Source organism: Scyliorhinus canicula, chromosome 23 (genome assembly GCF_902713615.1).
Source record: "Scyliorhinus canicula chromosome 23, sScyCan1.1, whole genome shotgun sequence".
In the NCBI taxonomy this organism is placed as follows: Eukaryota; Metazoa; Chordata; class Chondrichthyes; order Carcharhiniformes; family Scyliorhinidae; genus Scyliorhinus; species Scyliorhinus canicula.
Window position 1 is genome coordinate 1500647 of NC_052168.1, and position 15925 is coordinate 1516571.

At 45.9% G+C, this 15925-nt stretch overlaps 1 protein-coding gene across 12 annotated transcripts in view; it reads left to right on the top strand.

The window, feature by feature from the left end:
• The window catches only part of LOC119956312 (RNA binding protein fox-1 homolog 1-like), a 229362-nt gene that overhangs the window by 129117 nt on the left and 84320 nt on the right, over positions 1–15925 (top strand). For all 12 annotated transcript variants that reach the window (XR_005458619.1, XR_005458621.1, XR_005458620.1 and 9 more), the window contains one exon: positions 9139–9387. Coding sequence is in view for 9 of the 12 variants with exons in the window: in XM_038783414.1 (XP_038639342.1) it covers positions 9139–9387 (249 nt within the window). In the remaining 3 variants the exon portion in view is untranslated. The remainder of the gene's footprint in view (positions 1–9138; positions 9388–15925) is intronic.

Genomic DNA, 15925 nt, shown 5'->3' on the forward strand with positions numbered 1-15925 from the left:
TGAAAAAAGGATTAACCCTTTAATGAGTTTTGTTTTGATCGAAGGCAGAAACAAGGAGGTTTGGGTGAACCTTTATAAACCACTGGTGCAGCCTGAACTGGGGTAATGTGTCTACTTTTAGACACTGCATTTTAGAAAGGATGTAAAGATTTTAGCAGCGGTGCAGATCAGGTTTAGGCGAATAACTCCAGGGATGAGAGACTTCAGTTACTAGATTGAAGCTGGGGTCTGTTTTCCGTAGAAAAGAGAGGAGATTTTACACAGATGTTCACAATCAGGAAGGGATTTACAGAATAGATGCAGACTGCTTCCATTGCTGCAGGGTGAGACCCAGAGGAATAAGATTGAAATTGACTGGCAAAATAACCAGAGGTGACACGTGGAAAAACCAAGCAGTGGTTAGGATCTGGAACGCGCTGCCTGAAAGTGTGATGGAAGCAGATTTAACTGTGGCTTTCAAAAGGCAATTGAATGCTGTACTTTTCTGGAGAGACGAGGTTTTCAGGGCTTTGGGGAAAATAAGGCAGGGGAGTGTGATTATCTGCATTGCTCTCACAGAGAGTGGGAAACATGATGGGCCAAATGGCCTCCTTTGCTGTAACCACTCTTTGATTCTATAATGTTGGCAAATAGGACATTGGAAAGATGAGTGTTCCAATTCAAACAGTATCAGCTGAAAAACAGCGCTTCTAACATTTGGACTACTCCTCCTTGCTTTGTTAAAGGAACAGCCTAGATTATGGGCGTGATTTAACTAAATGGGAACAAAGTCCCACAGCGAGCATGTTTAGCGGCGTGTTTCCCGGCTCGCAGTGCTGAGAACGACAACAATATATATTTTTTAATAAATTTAGTATCCAATTCATTTTGTCCAATTAAGGGGCAATTTAGCATGGCCAATCCACCTACCCTGCACATCTTTGGGCTGTGGGGGCGAAACCCACAAACACGGGGAGAATGTGCAAACTCCACACGGGCAGTGACCTAGAGCCGGGATCGAACCTGGGACCTTAGCAGCGTGAGGCAACCGTGCTAGCCGCTGAGCCACCGTGCTGCCCGAACGACAACAATATTAAGCGTCACCCCGCCCAAACTCGAATTCACTGAGGAGCCCCCTGCTCTCTCTCTCTCTCTCTCTCTCTCTCCTCTCTCGTCTCTCTCTCTCTCTCTCTCTCTCTCTCTCTCCTCTCTTCCCCCCCCCCCCCCCCCCCCCCAAATCTCCCATGCAGGTCACGCACCCACCCCACCCCCGAGCCAGGTAGATTCGGCGAGCGGAACTCCCGGCTTCTATCAGCCACGTTGCGCTGCAATGCACTGATTTTCAGGTGCAGCATGACCATTCAATCGCACCCCATAGAACAGTACAGCACAGAACAGGCCCTTCGGCCCTCGATGTTGTGCCGAGCAATGATCACCCTACTTAAACCCACGTAACCCGTATACCCGTAACCCAACGTTCCCCCCATTAACCTTACACCGGGCAATTTAGCATGGCCAATCCACCTAACCCGCACATCTTTGGACTGTGGGAGTTCCAGTCATGGAATGGGGCTTGACCACACAAACATCTGACTCAAAACTCCAGGAGTTGGGTCAGTTGAACAGTGCAAAATGGCTAACTAAGCAAGTTATACTAGGTATCTGTTACATTAACTTTTTATTTTATAAATTTAGGTTACCCAATTCATTTTTTCCAATTAAGGGGCAATTTAGCGTGGCCAATTCACCTACTCTGCACGTTTTTGGGTTGTGGGGGTGAAACTCACGCATACACAGGGAGAATGTGCAAACTCCACACGGACAGTGACCCAGAGCCGGGATCGAACCTGGGACCTCGGCGCCATGAGGCAGCAGGGCTAACCACTGTGCCACCGTGATGCCCCGTCTGTTACATTAACTCTGATTAAGAAAATAATTCAGCAAAAGGTTGCAGATGGACACTGGTAATTCCAAAATGTGAATGTAATGAGGGTAAATAAAAGATGACAGTCTGGAATTCTGCTTAACATTTGTTAACTTTGGGCATGGTACTTGTTGGCATCAGAAAATTCAGTTGCACTTTTATGATGGGCTTAGTGGTAATTATTTATTGGATATTCAAATCGGTGGTATCTAATTTTTGTACAATCAGATTGTGAGTGAAAACTCTCAGTAAGGTTCTACATTTGCTTCAAGCCTATTCCATCTTTGTAAAGGAAGGATGACTGTGATTAAGGCATCTTGTCCTTTTGTGTAAAGACTTCATCACTCCCACCTCCCTTCCCAAAGCAGGCAGAGAGAGAAAGAGAATTGATCCCTTGTTTATGGGTGGTTGTGGTTAATATGATGCCCGAGTTAAATGGAGTATCAGCAACTGGTCACATTGCTGCTTATTGTCCTGTTCTTTTTTTTAATAATCGGACTGTGAATCTCTCTTAAGTAGCAGCCACTAGAGAAAATCAATTCCGTTAACTCACAAAAAGAAGCTAAACTGCCCTTGTGTTGCTATCAAAAGACAGAGTGGTAATATAAACCTACAAAGATTTTAATTTCTTTTACATTGTGTGAAACCTATTTCTAGTGTCTGTGGTTCACTGGAAGTCCAACCAGCTGCAATGTTAATGTACGATTGTGAGAACTCACTGATACTGGTGATTGGAAAGACCTCCTGGAAAGAGGGCATTCCAGCTGCAAGACATAAGCATTGATTACAAAAGCAAGAACATGATGTTGAATGTGCTCAAGATATTCATTAGACCATGGCTAAAATACTCTGGGTACTGGTTTATAGGAAATATATTTCAGCTATGGAAAAAGTACAGTGAAACTTCACTAAAATTTACACTGGATAACCTTAACATGTCCATCTTTTGTTCTTTGTTATGGCTTGTTGAAGCTACCTATTACCGATCCATGCTTGATTAGTCTACGGCTACCTGGCTGAACTCCTCTTTTTGATCAGAGGCTTCACATTGGCAGCCTTAAAGTCTTTAGGTGCAACTTTTATAGACAAGGACATATCAGCGATTGTGGTCCAAGCCTCCACTATTATCCTGATTTCCACATTTTAAAATGTTTAAATTTTTTAAATTTAGAGGTCCACCAATTTTCCAGCACTCCTTCCTTGCTTGATGCTCATTGCTCTCCTTCCTTGCTTGATGCTCATTGCTCTCCTTCCTTGCTTGATGCTCATTGCTCTCCTTCCTTGCTTGATGCTCATTGCTCTCCTTCCTTGCTTGATGCTCATTGCTCTCCTTCCTTGCTTGATGCTCATTGCTCTCCTTCCCTGCTTGATGCTCATTGCTCTCCTTCCTTGCTTGATGCTCATTGCTCTCCTTCCTTGCTTGATGCTCATTGCTCCTTCCCTGCTTGATGCTCATTGCTCTCCTTCCTTGCTTGATGCTCATTGCTCTCCTTCCTTGCTTGATGCTCATTGCTCTCCTTCCCTGCTTGATGCTCATTGCTCTCCTTCCTTGCTTGATGCTCATTGCTCTCCTTCCTTGCTTGATGCTCATTGCTCTCCTTCCCTGCTTGATGCTCATTGCTCTCCTTCCTTGCTTGATGCTCATTGCTCTCCTTCCCTGCTTGATGCTCATTGCTCTCCTTCCCTGCTTGATGCTCATTGCTCTCCTTCCCTGCTTGATGCTCATTGCTCTCCTTCCCTGCTTGATGCTCATTGCTCTCCTTCCTTTATACCCTTTTTCTTCCTATTACCGTACACTCCTCTGAAGTCAGAGGCATTTAATACCTTCATTATATTTCTTTTTTCATCTTTAATCAGCCCTAACCTTTCTTCGACCATCCTTTTAGTTGCTGCTTATTAATTTATTTTCCAATTCTTTTTAATTTGCCTGCCTTTGGTCTTTCTGGGTTCATTGTTTGCTTCTATTACCCCATATATCCCAAAATTCGATTGACCTTTTAGCAGTCTTTTCTACCTGCCTTCCCACTATAAAAGTTAATGAATTTTAATTCCTAGATCCCTTTATTCCTCACTAAGAATGTTAACGTTGAGTGTACTGAATTTCACTGTTCTTTGTCCCGGAATGTACAGCTTAATTTTTCTTTGCATTGAACTGCATTTGCCGCCTTTCTGCCCTTTCTGCTTGCTAACTTGTCAGTCCTCTTACGTTTTCCCCACAATGTGTTAGATGTTCTTATCTGGTAGGTGTCTTGTGTGCTTCCCAAAAGTTCAGAATAATCAAACTTTTAGATTCTCATTTGATGGAACTCTTAACATTTATTTCTCAGGCCATATCATGTGCTCAGGACTTGCATGTTATTAGTTTGATTCACAAATTTGAGTGCCGAATGAGTGATGTGACACTCCAGATATTATGCATACATACATGTGTAGTTCCTAAATCGTATTAGAATTATATAACAAGAAACTTCCATTTCAATTAAGAATTCTTGGTACAGATCTGAGACTCAGCTGACAATTTGAAAAATATCTGTTTTGAAAAGTTGTGTTCCGTCCCCAGGCACTCTCCAAAAATTCTGAAAATATCCGCCATCATTTTTAATGAGTCCTTTGTCAAGTAGCATCTTGTATGTATCTGTGTGTGTGTGTGTCATATATATATAGACACCATCTTCTGTTTTTCCTCTGTGATTTATCAAACATTTCAGTAAAATTAGACATTCCCATCTGTCACTTATATATGTATCCATGCTGATTAATTAATTCCTTTTTAAGAATAGAGTAATTCCATCTTCTGTTCTGGATGAATACTGTTCACTGACTGCGTTCCTTCAGAGAATGTTTGGTTGGATTTTTCATATTGACTGAACTCTCCAGGGAACCATTGTGTGTTGGATATGGGCAGTGTTATGTTGTGCTGGGTGGGCAATGTTTAATGTGATGTGATGGAGCTCTATTCGTGTTTATAGGGTCTAATTTTTAAAAATCTCAGCCTCTACTCTCATTGAAGCAGGGGTGGGTGGAAGGGATATGAATGATCAGTTTTCACTGGCAATTGTGTTTTGTGAAACATATTTCATCGTATTCCCATCCTGATCACGTGATAAAATCATTTTTTAATTTTTCCTCCTGAGAGCATAGGATCCAGCAGTTGCTAAGCTATAACATAACTTATGACCCATAATTTAATGAGGGTCAGTGAAGACTCTGGACCCGAGGTCAGATTGTGACAAATGAGTAACTTTGTTTTGCCAGAATATAGTGGCTTTAAAAAATTCTATTTCTCACCCTGTCTCTTGAGACCTTTTAACTGCTTGGGGCTCCAATCCTTATGCAGAGTACATAATAATAATGGCTTATCGTAGGCTTCAATGAAGTTACTGTGAAAAGCCCCTAGTTGCCACATTTCGGCACCTGTTCAGGGAGGCCGGTACGGGAATTGAACCCGCGCTGCTGGTCTTGTTCTGCATTACAAGCCAGCTGTTTAGCCCACTGTGTTAAACCAGCCCCTAACCAAGATTCAGTACCAGACCATACTCTGAATATCTACCCATCCATAAGATTAAGACTTGGTTTTATTTCGAGGAGAACGCAGGGTAGGGGACGCGGAGTGAGCATGGGTAGCACCAGCCAGCAGTACCCTGCCGGCATGGGCGGGTGTCCGAGTCGAAGGCCCCCCTCCCCTAATGCCAGCCACCGGCTGGGAAAGGGATGCAGCACGGAGGGTGATGTGTGCTTGGGGAGAGCCCTGCAGCAGCAGAGCCTATCCCAGAGGAACAGGAGCCAACCAGAGAGTATGGAGAGCCGGCTGTCCAACCGGCTGAGGAGGAGGTGGCAATGTGGCGCTGCATTAGGCCACGTGTGTACCAGCACGTGCTACCGGCAGGCTTGCCATCAGACTCCAGTTGACCTGGGAGACCATACGGCATATCTGCCACACCATGGCGCACTTGAATCCGCGAGGTGCCTCTGTGCCGTCATGGAGGCTCTGTGTGCCTGGGTGGCACAATACATCAGCCTGAATATGGACTGAGCCCACCAGGTTGCCCGGACAACAGGGTTCACTGCTTGTCCCCCGACAAGCATCGCCACGTGAGGGGGAGCACTTCACAAAACCCGAAGTGGTACCACCCCATCAATGTGCAGTCCTCCACAAAATTGCACATCAAAGGGGCGACATGGTGGAGGAAGGGCGCCAGGCCATGTCCGACGAGGAAGATGTGGGTGAGGGCCAGGATGGGCAGGACCAGGATGGGCAGGGCCAGGATGGGCAGGGCCAGGATGGGCAAGGCCAGGATGGGCAGGGCCAGGCTGGGCAGGGCCAGGATGGGCAGGGCCAGGATGGGCAAGGCCAGGATGGGCAAGGCCAGGATGGGCAAGGCCAGGATGGGCAAGGCCAGGATGGGCAGGGCCAGGATGGGCAGGGCCAGGATGGGCAGGGCCAGGATGGGCAGGGCCAGGATGGGCAGGGCCAGGATGGGCAAGGCCAGGATGGGCAGGGCCAGGATGTGCAGGGCCAGGATGTGCAGGGCCAGGATGGGCAGGGCCAGGCTGGGCAGGGCCAGGATGGGCAGGGCCAGGATGGGCAAGGCCAGGATGGGCAAGGCCAGGATGGGCAAGGCCAGGATGGGCAGGGCCAGGATGGGCAGGGCCAGGATGGGCAGGGCCAGGATGGGCAGGGCCAGGATGGGCAGGGCCAGGATGGGCAAGGCCAGGATGGGCAGGGCCAGGATGGGCAGGGCCAGGATGGGCAGGGCCAGGATGGGCAGGGCCAGGATGGGCAGGGCCAGGATGGGCAGGACCAGGATGGGCAGGGCCAGGATGGGCAGGGCCAGGATGGGCAGGACCAGGATGGGCAGGGCCAGGATGGGCAGGGCCAGGATGGGCAGGGCCAGGATGGGCAGGGCATGGGGCCCGGACAGGCACAGGCAGCCATGCAATGTGTACGCCAGGGCCACCGCGCATGGGAAAAATCTATTGGTGGGCCACCAGATCTGCCGACTAGGGGGCCTGGCCGGGGGCAGCTCAAACATCCCAGCCCCTTCCCCTGACCACCCTCCTTGCACCCCCCTCCCGTTTCCTACCTGCTTCACTGCAGGGTGCTGGTCTTGGGCTGGAGAATGTCGGTGACCCGCTCCGCGATGTGCTCTGGTGCTCCGCATTGTTTGACACCGTCTGACTCCTGCTCATGGTAACACTTTTCCACTGTCCGCAGGTGATCCCTGCATGCGTGCTGGCCATCGATGGGATGGGTTCCGGGATTGGGGGTGGGTAGGTGTCGGGACGGTGTGTGATGGCGGGACACATGCCGCCCCCCACATATCTAGCCTCACCCCCTGCCGCCTCTGGGGAGCGTCACCGGGGATAGCCCCTGACTGCCCTGGGGACCCTTGCCCTGCCCAGCTCCAATTCCCACTCTCTCTCCCCCCTCCCCCCCTAACCCGGGTCAGCCCAGCCCACCCTCACACCTTTCAGACAGAGCACCGAGGCAGGCTACAGCTTCACCAGCTATGTGCTTCACCCATGCCAACTTGACTTTCTAGCCTTACGTGCCCTAACCTTCCATCTTGGTGGGTCCCCAGGTAGTACATGGGATAGGGAGGCAGCCTGCTGCGATCCCCACCCCCTGAACTGGGTCCCCTATGGTGGCTATCCTCTGGAGCGAGCAGCTCCGAATGGGCTGCCTGTCTGCCGGATGTCATCACTCCCAGACTGGCACCACCTTTGGGCCTGTAGTCCTCGTGCGATTCAGTCCTGGCATCAGTACTTAGTCTCTGAAATGGAAAATTCTGCCAAGCATTTATGTAATTTTCATCAGTCAGATTTTCGAACACAGGTTTAAAACGGCAATTACTGCTACTACTACGTGAGAACGGGCCGATGTTTGCTGGGGACCTCACAACTGTTTGAAAATCACTGCTTTCCTAACCACCATTATTTTTTTCATACCAGAGTAATACACTGCTGTAATTTGGGCAGAGTTCTGCATGATGCCATTTGGAAGGGGGCAGCACGGTGGCGCAGTGGTTAGCACTGCTGCCTCACGGCGCCGAGGTCCCAGGTTCGATCCCGGCTCTGGGTCACTGTCGGTGTGGAGTTTGCACATTCTCCCCGTGTCTGCGTGGGTTTCACCCCCACAACCCAAAGATGTGCAGGGTAGGTGGATAGAACACACTAAATTGGCCCATAATTGGGAAAAAATGAATTGGGTACTCTAAATTTATAATTAAAAAAATTTTTAAATGATGCCATTTGGAAGACATTAGTGAGCAATGATTGTGGTGTCCTCTGAACACTTTCCATACGTTGTGTTATCGAGCTGGACTGCACTCGCATTGAGTACAATGGAAAATGTCTGTAGTGAAAGTAACAATTCTGTATCGCTAATCTGAGACTCTGCTACATAGCGAAAGGTTGTTGTAACATGCTATTTTTAAAAAAAATTAAGTACCCAATTTTTTTCCCAATTAAGGGGCAATTTAGTCTGGTTAATCACCTATCCTACACATCTTTGGGTTGTGGGGGCGAAACCCACGCAGACACGGGAAGAATATGCAAGCTCCACACGGACAGTGACTCAGGACTGGGATTCGAACCTGGGACATCAGGGCCGTAGGCAGCAATGCTAGCCACTGTGCTGCCCTAACATTTTATTAATTCTTTATATTAATCGCTTTGTATTTCAAAATCAAGTGTTTGAAAATTGCTTGATTCATTCTATCTGGTCCGGTATGTTCAAATTTAATTAAGGCTAAAGGATTTCTAATCTAACTCTTTGGGAATAACTTCTACAAAGGAATGAAAATAGAAAATGCCAGGAATGCACAAGTGTCAGCATCTGGAAAGAGAAAGACAGGCTAAGGTTTCAGGTTGGCGTCCTTTGTCCTGGAGATATGAAGCTGTCGATTCTCTTTGCAGATACTGACTCACTCCTGTGTTTCAGGATTTTCCTGAATCTCAGTTTTTCGGTATTTGCAATTTTTCTTTCTCTCTTTAGCTTGTACTGGAAACAAATTGTTATTTCTAAAATTCCTGGTAATTTCTCAATTTTCCGGTCTGATAAATTAGCAGATGTTTTGCTGCAGTTGTTCGGAGAGAACATTTCTTGCAGGATTGTTACTGGTGTCTAAATGTGAACGTGTCAGTCAGGTCATTGAATGCTGCACGTTTAAACCCTGTCCAACAATGTCATGAGAAACGTTCCTCAAATGTCATTTTTCATTCATCTTTCTTAGGGTAGCCAGGAGCCAGCAGCCACCCCAGACGCTATGGTACAGCCGTACGCAACAGTTCCATTCCCTCCCCCTCCTCCTCCTCCTCCTCAGAATGGGATTCCAACAGAATACACTGTTCCACACACTCAGGACTACACAAGCCAGACGCCTGCCCCAGACCATACTCTGAATATCTACGCATCCAGTCAGACTCTTGGGGAACAGAGTGGCACAATTGCCAATGTGCAGCCTGTATCTGGAACCGCCACAGTAAGTTAAAAACCAGGCTTTAGTCTTCGTCCTACACAGTGATACAACGCAAAAAAATGTTTAACATTTTATATTCTGATATCTGCACTTGCATCCACAGCATGAATCAAATATACAGAGCACATGGAGGCAGCCGTGCTATTTTTCCATTTATAGAAGTAATTTTGTAATTAATTATCTCTAGCTATTGCTGATCCTGTACTGCATGTTCAAATTAGTGACCACTGCCCATGATTTGCATGTATCCAGTTGCTCATGAATGAAACTTTAAAGAAAGGCGCAGTTAGTGCAGATTTGCATTCACAACCTCTTCGATTGAGAAGGCTGGCTATGGTGACATTGCATTTTTATTCGTACAGGTCAATCAGCCTGCAGCAAAAACCACAATATGTCTGCACTTACAACAGAATCCATATAGTTTTTAAGATGGTATTAGCTCCTATCTGAGCCACCCAGCCACGCTTCTGCCCCCGAGATTTATTTGTGCGAAGGACGCAGGTGAAACTGTTGACATCACAGTGTTGCCTCCTCGTGGGCTTTTGCACTCTTGAGGGAATGTAATCTCCACTGCAATACATTGGAAACATTTAATGACAGCTACAATAGTAGTGCATGCTAGATTAAACTGTTGTAATTGAATGAAAGTTGCCCACACCTGAATACTGCCTTCTAATTGTTGTGCATCTTAACACCTGTCCACACTTTTAATTTAAACGTATGCCGTCTCATCTGTATATAACTTTTCACTCTTTTGCACCATGTTGATTTGGGCTGTTCAGGCTTCAAGAGAAAAGCTGAGAATAAGCAGAAAGGGTAATTATTCGCTGTGATAGAAGGTGAAAAAGGGGGTTCCACATGAATCAGTTCTGGAAGTTCTGTTGTCTACAGTTTACATTAATGATTTATATTTTGGAATCAAAAACACAATTTCTAAATTTACAGTTGACACAAAGTTGGAGGGTGTAGTTGATACTGAAGAGGACAGCAACGATTGACACAAGATATTAGGGGGACTTTTCCAAGCCCTCTGCAGTGTGATTCTGGGAGGCGGGAGGTGGCCCGGTGGCGGCCGTGTCCTCTGGTCCCGTCGCTGTCGACGGGATTTCCCATTGAATGGGTCACCTCCCCCACGCCATGGGCAGGACGGGAAGATCCTGCTGGTGAAAACAGCTGGAAAATCCCCCGCCACCATTAACGGTTAGCACAGTGGATAGCACTGTTGCTTCACAGCTCCAGGGTCCCAGGATCGATTCCCGGCTTGGGTCACTGGGCGGAGTCTGCACGTTCTCCCCGTGCCTGCGTGGGTTTCCTCCGGGTGCTCCGGTGTCCTCCCACAAGTCCAGAAAGACGCGCTGTTAGGTAAATTGGACATTGTGAATTCTCCCTCCATGTACCTGAACAGGCGCCAGAGTGTGGCAACTAGGGGATTTTCACAGTAACTTCATTACAGTGTTAATGTAAGCCTACTTGGGACAATAGATTATTATTATAAACTTGAAGAATGGGTAAATGGGTTTCAGCACAGACAATCATTAGGTATTACATTTTGGTGAGGAAAATAAGATCATTCATTGGAAAATAAGAAACTAAATGATGTAGAGGAGGAAAGGGATCTGGAAGTATAAGTACACAAATCACAAAGTAGCGATGCAGGTTAATCAGGCAAGTGCTGGAGCTAATGTTGAGGAGGATCAAAAATGGAGAAGTTGGGCAGCACGGTGGCGCAGTGGGTTAGCCCTGCTGCCTCACGGCGCCGAGGTCCCAGGTTCGATCCCGGCTCTGGGTCACTGTCCGTGTGGAGTTAGCACATTCTCCCCTTGTCTGCGTGGGTTTCACCTCCACAACCCAAAGATGTGCAGGGTAGATGGATTGGCCAAGCTAACTTGTCCCTTAATTAGAAAAAAAATGAATTGGGTGCACTAAATTTATTTTTTAGAAAATGGAGAAGTTATGCTAAACTTCTATCGGACCTTATTTAGAGTGCAGTTGGAGTGCTGTTTACAGTTTACAGTTTTGATTGCCATATTATTAAAAGGATATGTTACCAGAAATGTGAGGTTATACCAACCAGGAAGGATGAACAATTTGGGATCTTTCTTTTGAAAAGAGAAGGCTGAGGGGTATAATAATAATCATCTTTATTATTGTCACAAGTCGGTTTACATTAACACTGCAATGAAGTTACTGTGAAAATCCCCTGATCCAATAGAAGGGTTTAAAATGATGAACGGTTATGATAAAGTTGTGAGGAATAGCAAAACTGGAGGGCATCAATGTAAAATAGTCACCAGGAAATCAAACAGTAAATTCAGAGGAAACTTCTTTACCCAGAGAATGTGGGCAGTGTTCCTGCTCAGCTACCTGGGTGGGTGGTTACAGTGTACCCGGAGGTCTTGGCGTGGGATAAATAATGTGTGCGTGCAGTCGCAAAATAATAAATAGGGACCATGCACTAAAAAACAGTCACACAAATCAACTACATCTTAAAGGGAACCTTGGTGGTGACAGTGTAGAATTTATTAAGATGGAGTGTTTGAGGTATTTATTTAACAGGAGGTTAGGTGGATATTTGAGGAGATGGAAATAGAGAGTAATACTAATAGAGTTAGAAGTGGAAAGACAGGAGACTCAAGTGGAGCACAAATTCCAGCATGAAACTGTATGGCTGAAAGACCTTTTATGGTGGTGTATATTCTCTGGAATCTCAGGAAGCACTTATTCAAACTATGGAAGGTGAAGGATTGGCATGTTCTTCTATAAAATACTGTTGAGGCAAGGGCAGTTGAAAATTTAAACAATTGAGCTTGATAGATTTTTGTTATACAAGGCTGTTAAAGGTTGAAGGAGGGTCGATTGAATTATTACACAGATCAGCCAAGGTACATAAGAACTAGGAGCAGGAGTAGGTCATCTGGCCCCTCGAGCCTGCTCCGCCATTCAATGAGATCATGGCTGATCTTTTGTGGACTCAGCTCCACTTTCCGGCCCGAACACCATAACCCTTAATCCCTTTAGTCTTCAAAAAACGATCTATCTTTACCTTAAAAACATTTAATGAAGGAGCCTCAACTGCTTCACTGGGCAAGTAATTCCATAGAGTCACAACCCTTTGGGTGAAGAAGTTCCTCCTAAACTCAGTCCCAAATCTACTTCCCCTTATTTTGAGGCTATGCCCCCTAGTTCTGCTTTCACCCACCAGTGGAAACAACCTGCCCGCATCTATCTTATCTATTCCCTTCATAATTTTAAATGTTTCTATAAGATCCCCCCCATCCTTCTAAATTCCAACGAGTACAGTCCCAGTCTACCCAACCTCTCCTCGTAATCCAACCCCTTCAGCTCTGGGATTAACCTAGTGAATCTCCTCTGCACACCCTCCAGTACCAGTACGTCCTTTCTCAAGTAAGGAGACCAAAACTGAACACAATACTCCAGGTGTGGCCTCACTAACACCTTATACAATTGCAGCATAACCTCTATCGTCTTAAACTCCATCCCTCTAGCAATGAAGGACAAAATTCCATTCGCTTTCTTAATCACCTGTTGCACCTGTAAACCAACTTTCTGTGACTCATGCACCAGCACACCCAGGTCTCTCTGCACAGCAGCATGCTTTAATATTTTATCATTTAAATAATAATCCCGTTTGCTGTTATTCCTACCAAAATGGATAACCTCACATTTGTCAACATTGTATTCCATCTGCCAGACCCGAGCCCATTCACTTAACCTATCCAAATCCCTCTGCAGACTTCCAGTATCATCTGCACTTTTCGCTTTACCACTCATCTTAGTGTCATCTGCAAACTTGGACACATTGCCCTTGGTCCCCAACTCCAAATCATCTATGTAAATTGTGAACAATTGTGGGCCCAACACGGATCCCTGAGGGACACCACTAGCTACTGATTGCCAACCAGAAAAACACCCATTAATCCCCACTCTTTGCTTTCTATTAATTAACCAATCCTCTATCCATGCTACTAACTACTTTACCCTTAATGCCATACATCTTTATCTTATGCAGCAACCTTTTGTGTGGCACCTTGTCAAAGGCTTTTTGGAAATCCAGATATACCACATCCATTGGCTCCCCGTTATCTACTGCACTGGTAATGTCCTCAAAAAATTCCACTAAATTAGTTAGGCACGACCTGCCCTTGATGAACCCATGCTGCGTCTGCCCAATGGGACGATTTCTATCCAGATGCCTCGCTATTTCTTCCTTGATGATAGATTCCAGCATCTTCCCTACTACCGAAGTTAAGCTCACTGGCCTATAATTACCCGCTCTCTGCTTACTTCCTTTTTTAAACAGTGGTGTCACGTTTGCTAATTTCCAATCCACCGGGACCACCCCAGAGTCGAGTGAATTTTGGTAAATCATCACTAATGCATCTGCAATTTCCCTAGCCATCTCTTTTAGCACTCTGGAATGCATTCCATCAGGGTCAGGAGACTTGTCTACCTTTAGCCCCATTAGCTTGCCCATCACTACCTCCTTAGTGATAACAATCATCTCAAGGTCCTCACCTGTCATAGCCTCATTTCTATCAGTCACTGGCATGTTATTTGTGTCTTCCACTGTGAAGACCAACCCAAAAAACCTGTTCAGTTCCTCAGCCATTTCCTCATCTCCCATTATTAAAACTCCCTTCTCATCCTCTAAAGGACCAATATTTACCATAGCCCCTCTTTTTTGTTTGATATATTTGTAGAAACTTTTACTGTCTTGTTTTTATATTCTGAGCAAGTTTACTCTCATACTCTATCTTATTCTTCTTTATAGCTTTTTTAGTAGCTTTCTGTTGCCTCCTAAAGATTTCCCAGTTCTCTAGTCTCCCACCCATCTTTGCCACTTTGTATGCTTTTTCCTTCAATTTGATACTCTCCCTTATTTCCTTAGATATCCACGGTCGATTTTCCCTCTTTCTACCGTCCTTCCTTTTTGTTGGTATAAACCTTTGCTGAGCACTGTGAAAAATCGCTTGGAAGGTTCTCCACTGTTCCTCAACTGTTCCACCATAAAGTCTTTGCTCCCAGTCTACCTTAGCTAGTTCTTCTCTCATCCCATTGTAATCTCCTTTGTTTAAACACAAAAGGGGCTGGTTTGGCTCACTGGGCTAAATCACTGACTTTTAAAACATACCAAGCAGGCCAGCAGCACGGTTCGATTCCCGTACCAGCCTCCCCGGACAGACGCCGGAATGTGGCGACTAGGGGCTTTTCACAGTAACTTCATTGAAGCCTACTCGTGACAATAAGCGATTTTCATTTCATTCATTTTCAAAACACTAGTATTTGATTTTACCTTCTCACCCTCCATCTGTATTTTAAATTCCACCATATTGTGATCGCTCCTTCCGAGAGGATCCCTAACTATGAGATCATGAATCAATCCTGTCTCATTACACAGGACAAGATCTAGGACCACTTGTTCCCTCGTAGGTTCCATTACATATTGTTCTAGGAAACTATCATGGATACATTCTATAAACTCCTCCTCAAGGTTGCCTGACCGACCTGGTTAAACCAATCGACATGTAAATTAAAATTCCCCATAACTGCTATACCATTTCTACATGCATCAGTTATTTCTTTGTTTATTGCCTGCCCCACCATAACGTTACTATTTGGTGACCGATAGACTACTCCTATCAGTGACTTTTTCGCCTTACTATTCCTGATTTCCACCCAAATGGTTTCAACCTTATACTCCATAGCACCGATGTCATCCCTTACTATTGCCCGGATGTCATCCTTAAATAACAGAGCTACACCACCTCCCTTACCATCCACTCTGTCCTTCCGAATAGTTTGATACCCTTGGATATTGAACTCCCAGTCGTGACCATCCTTTAACCATGTTTCAGTAATGGCCACTAAATCATAGTCATTCACGATGATTTGCGCCATCAACTCATTTACTTTATTCCGAATACTACGAGCATTCAGGTAAAGGACACTTATGTTGGTTTTTTTAACCTCTGTTTTGAATTTTAACATCTCCAGTTTTATTCCTTTTAGTATTACTGGGCCTATTCACTGAGCTCCCCTCAGTCACTGTACCTTGTATTGTCGCCCTTTTTGATTTTTGACTATGGCTTCCCTGCCTTGCACTTTCTCCCTTACTTCCTTTTGCTTCTGTCCCTGTTTTACTACCTTCCAACTTCCTGCATCGGTTCCCATCCCCCTGCCACATTAGTTTAAACCCTCCCCAACAGCTTGCTTGAGGGGCTGAATGGCTTCCTCGTGTTCCCATGAATGTTAAATTTGTATGTACCCTCATCACAATTCCGTGGCCTTTTTTTCACACCCTATATTAGGGCAGCAGGGTAGCACAGTGGTTAGCACAGTTGCTTCACCGCTCCAGGGTCCCAGGTTCGATTTGCGGCTTCGGTGACTGTCTGTGCAGAGTCTGCACATTCTCCCTGTGTTTGTGTGGGTTTCCTCCGGCCTCTCTCGCCTCCTGCACTCCCGGTTCCGATGCTACGCCAAAAATAGCGAGCCCCAGCCCGGTTCCACCCTGGAGCCAATC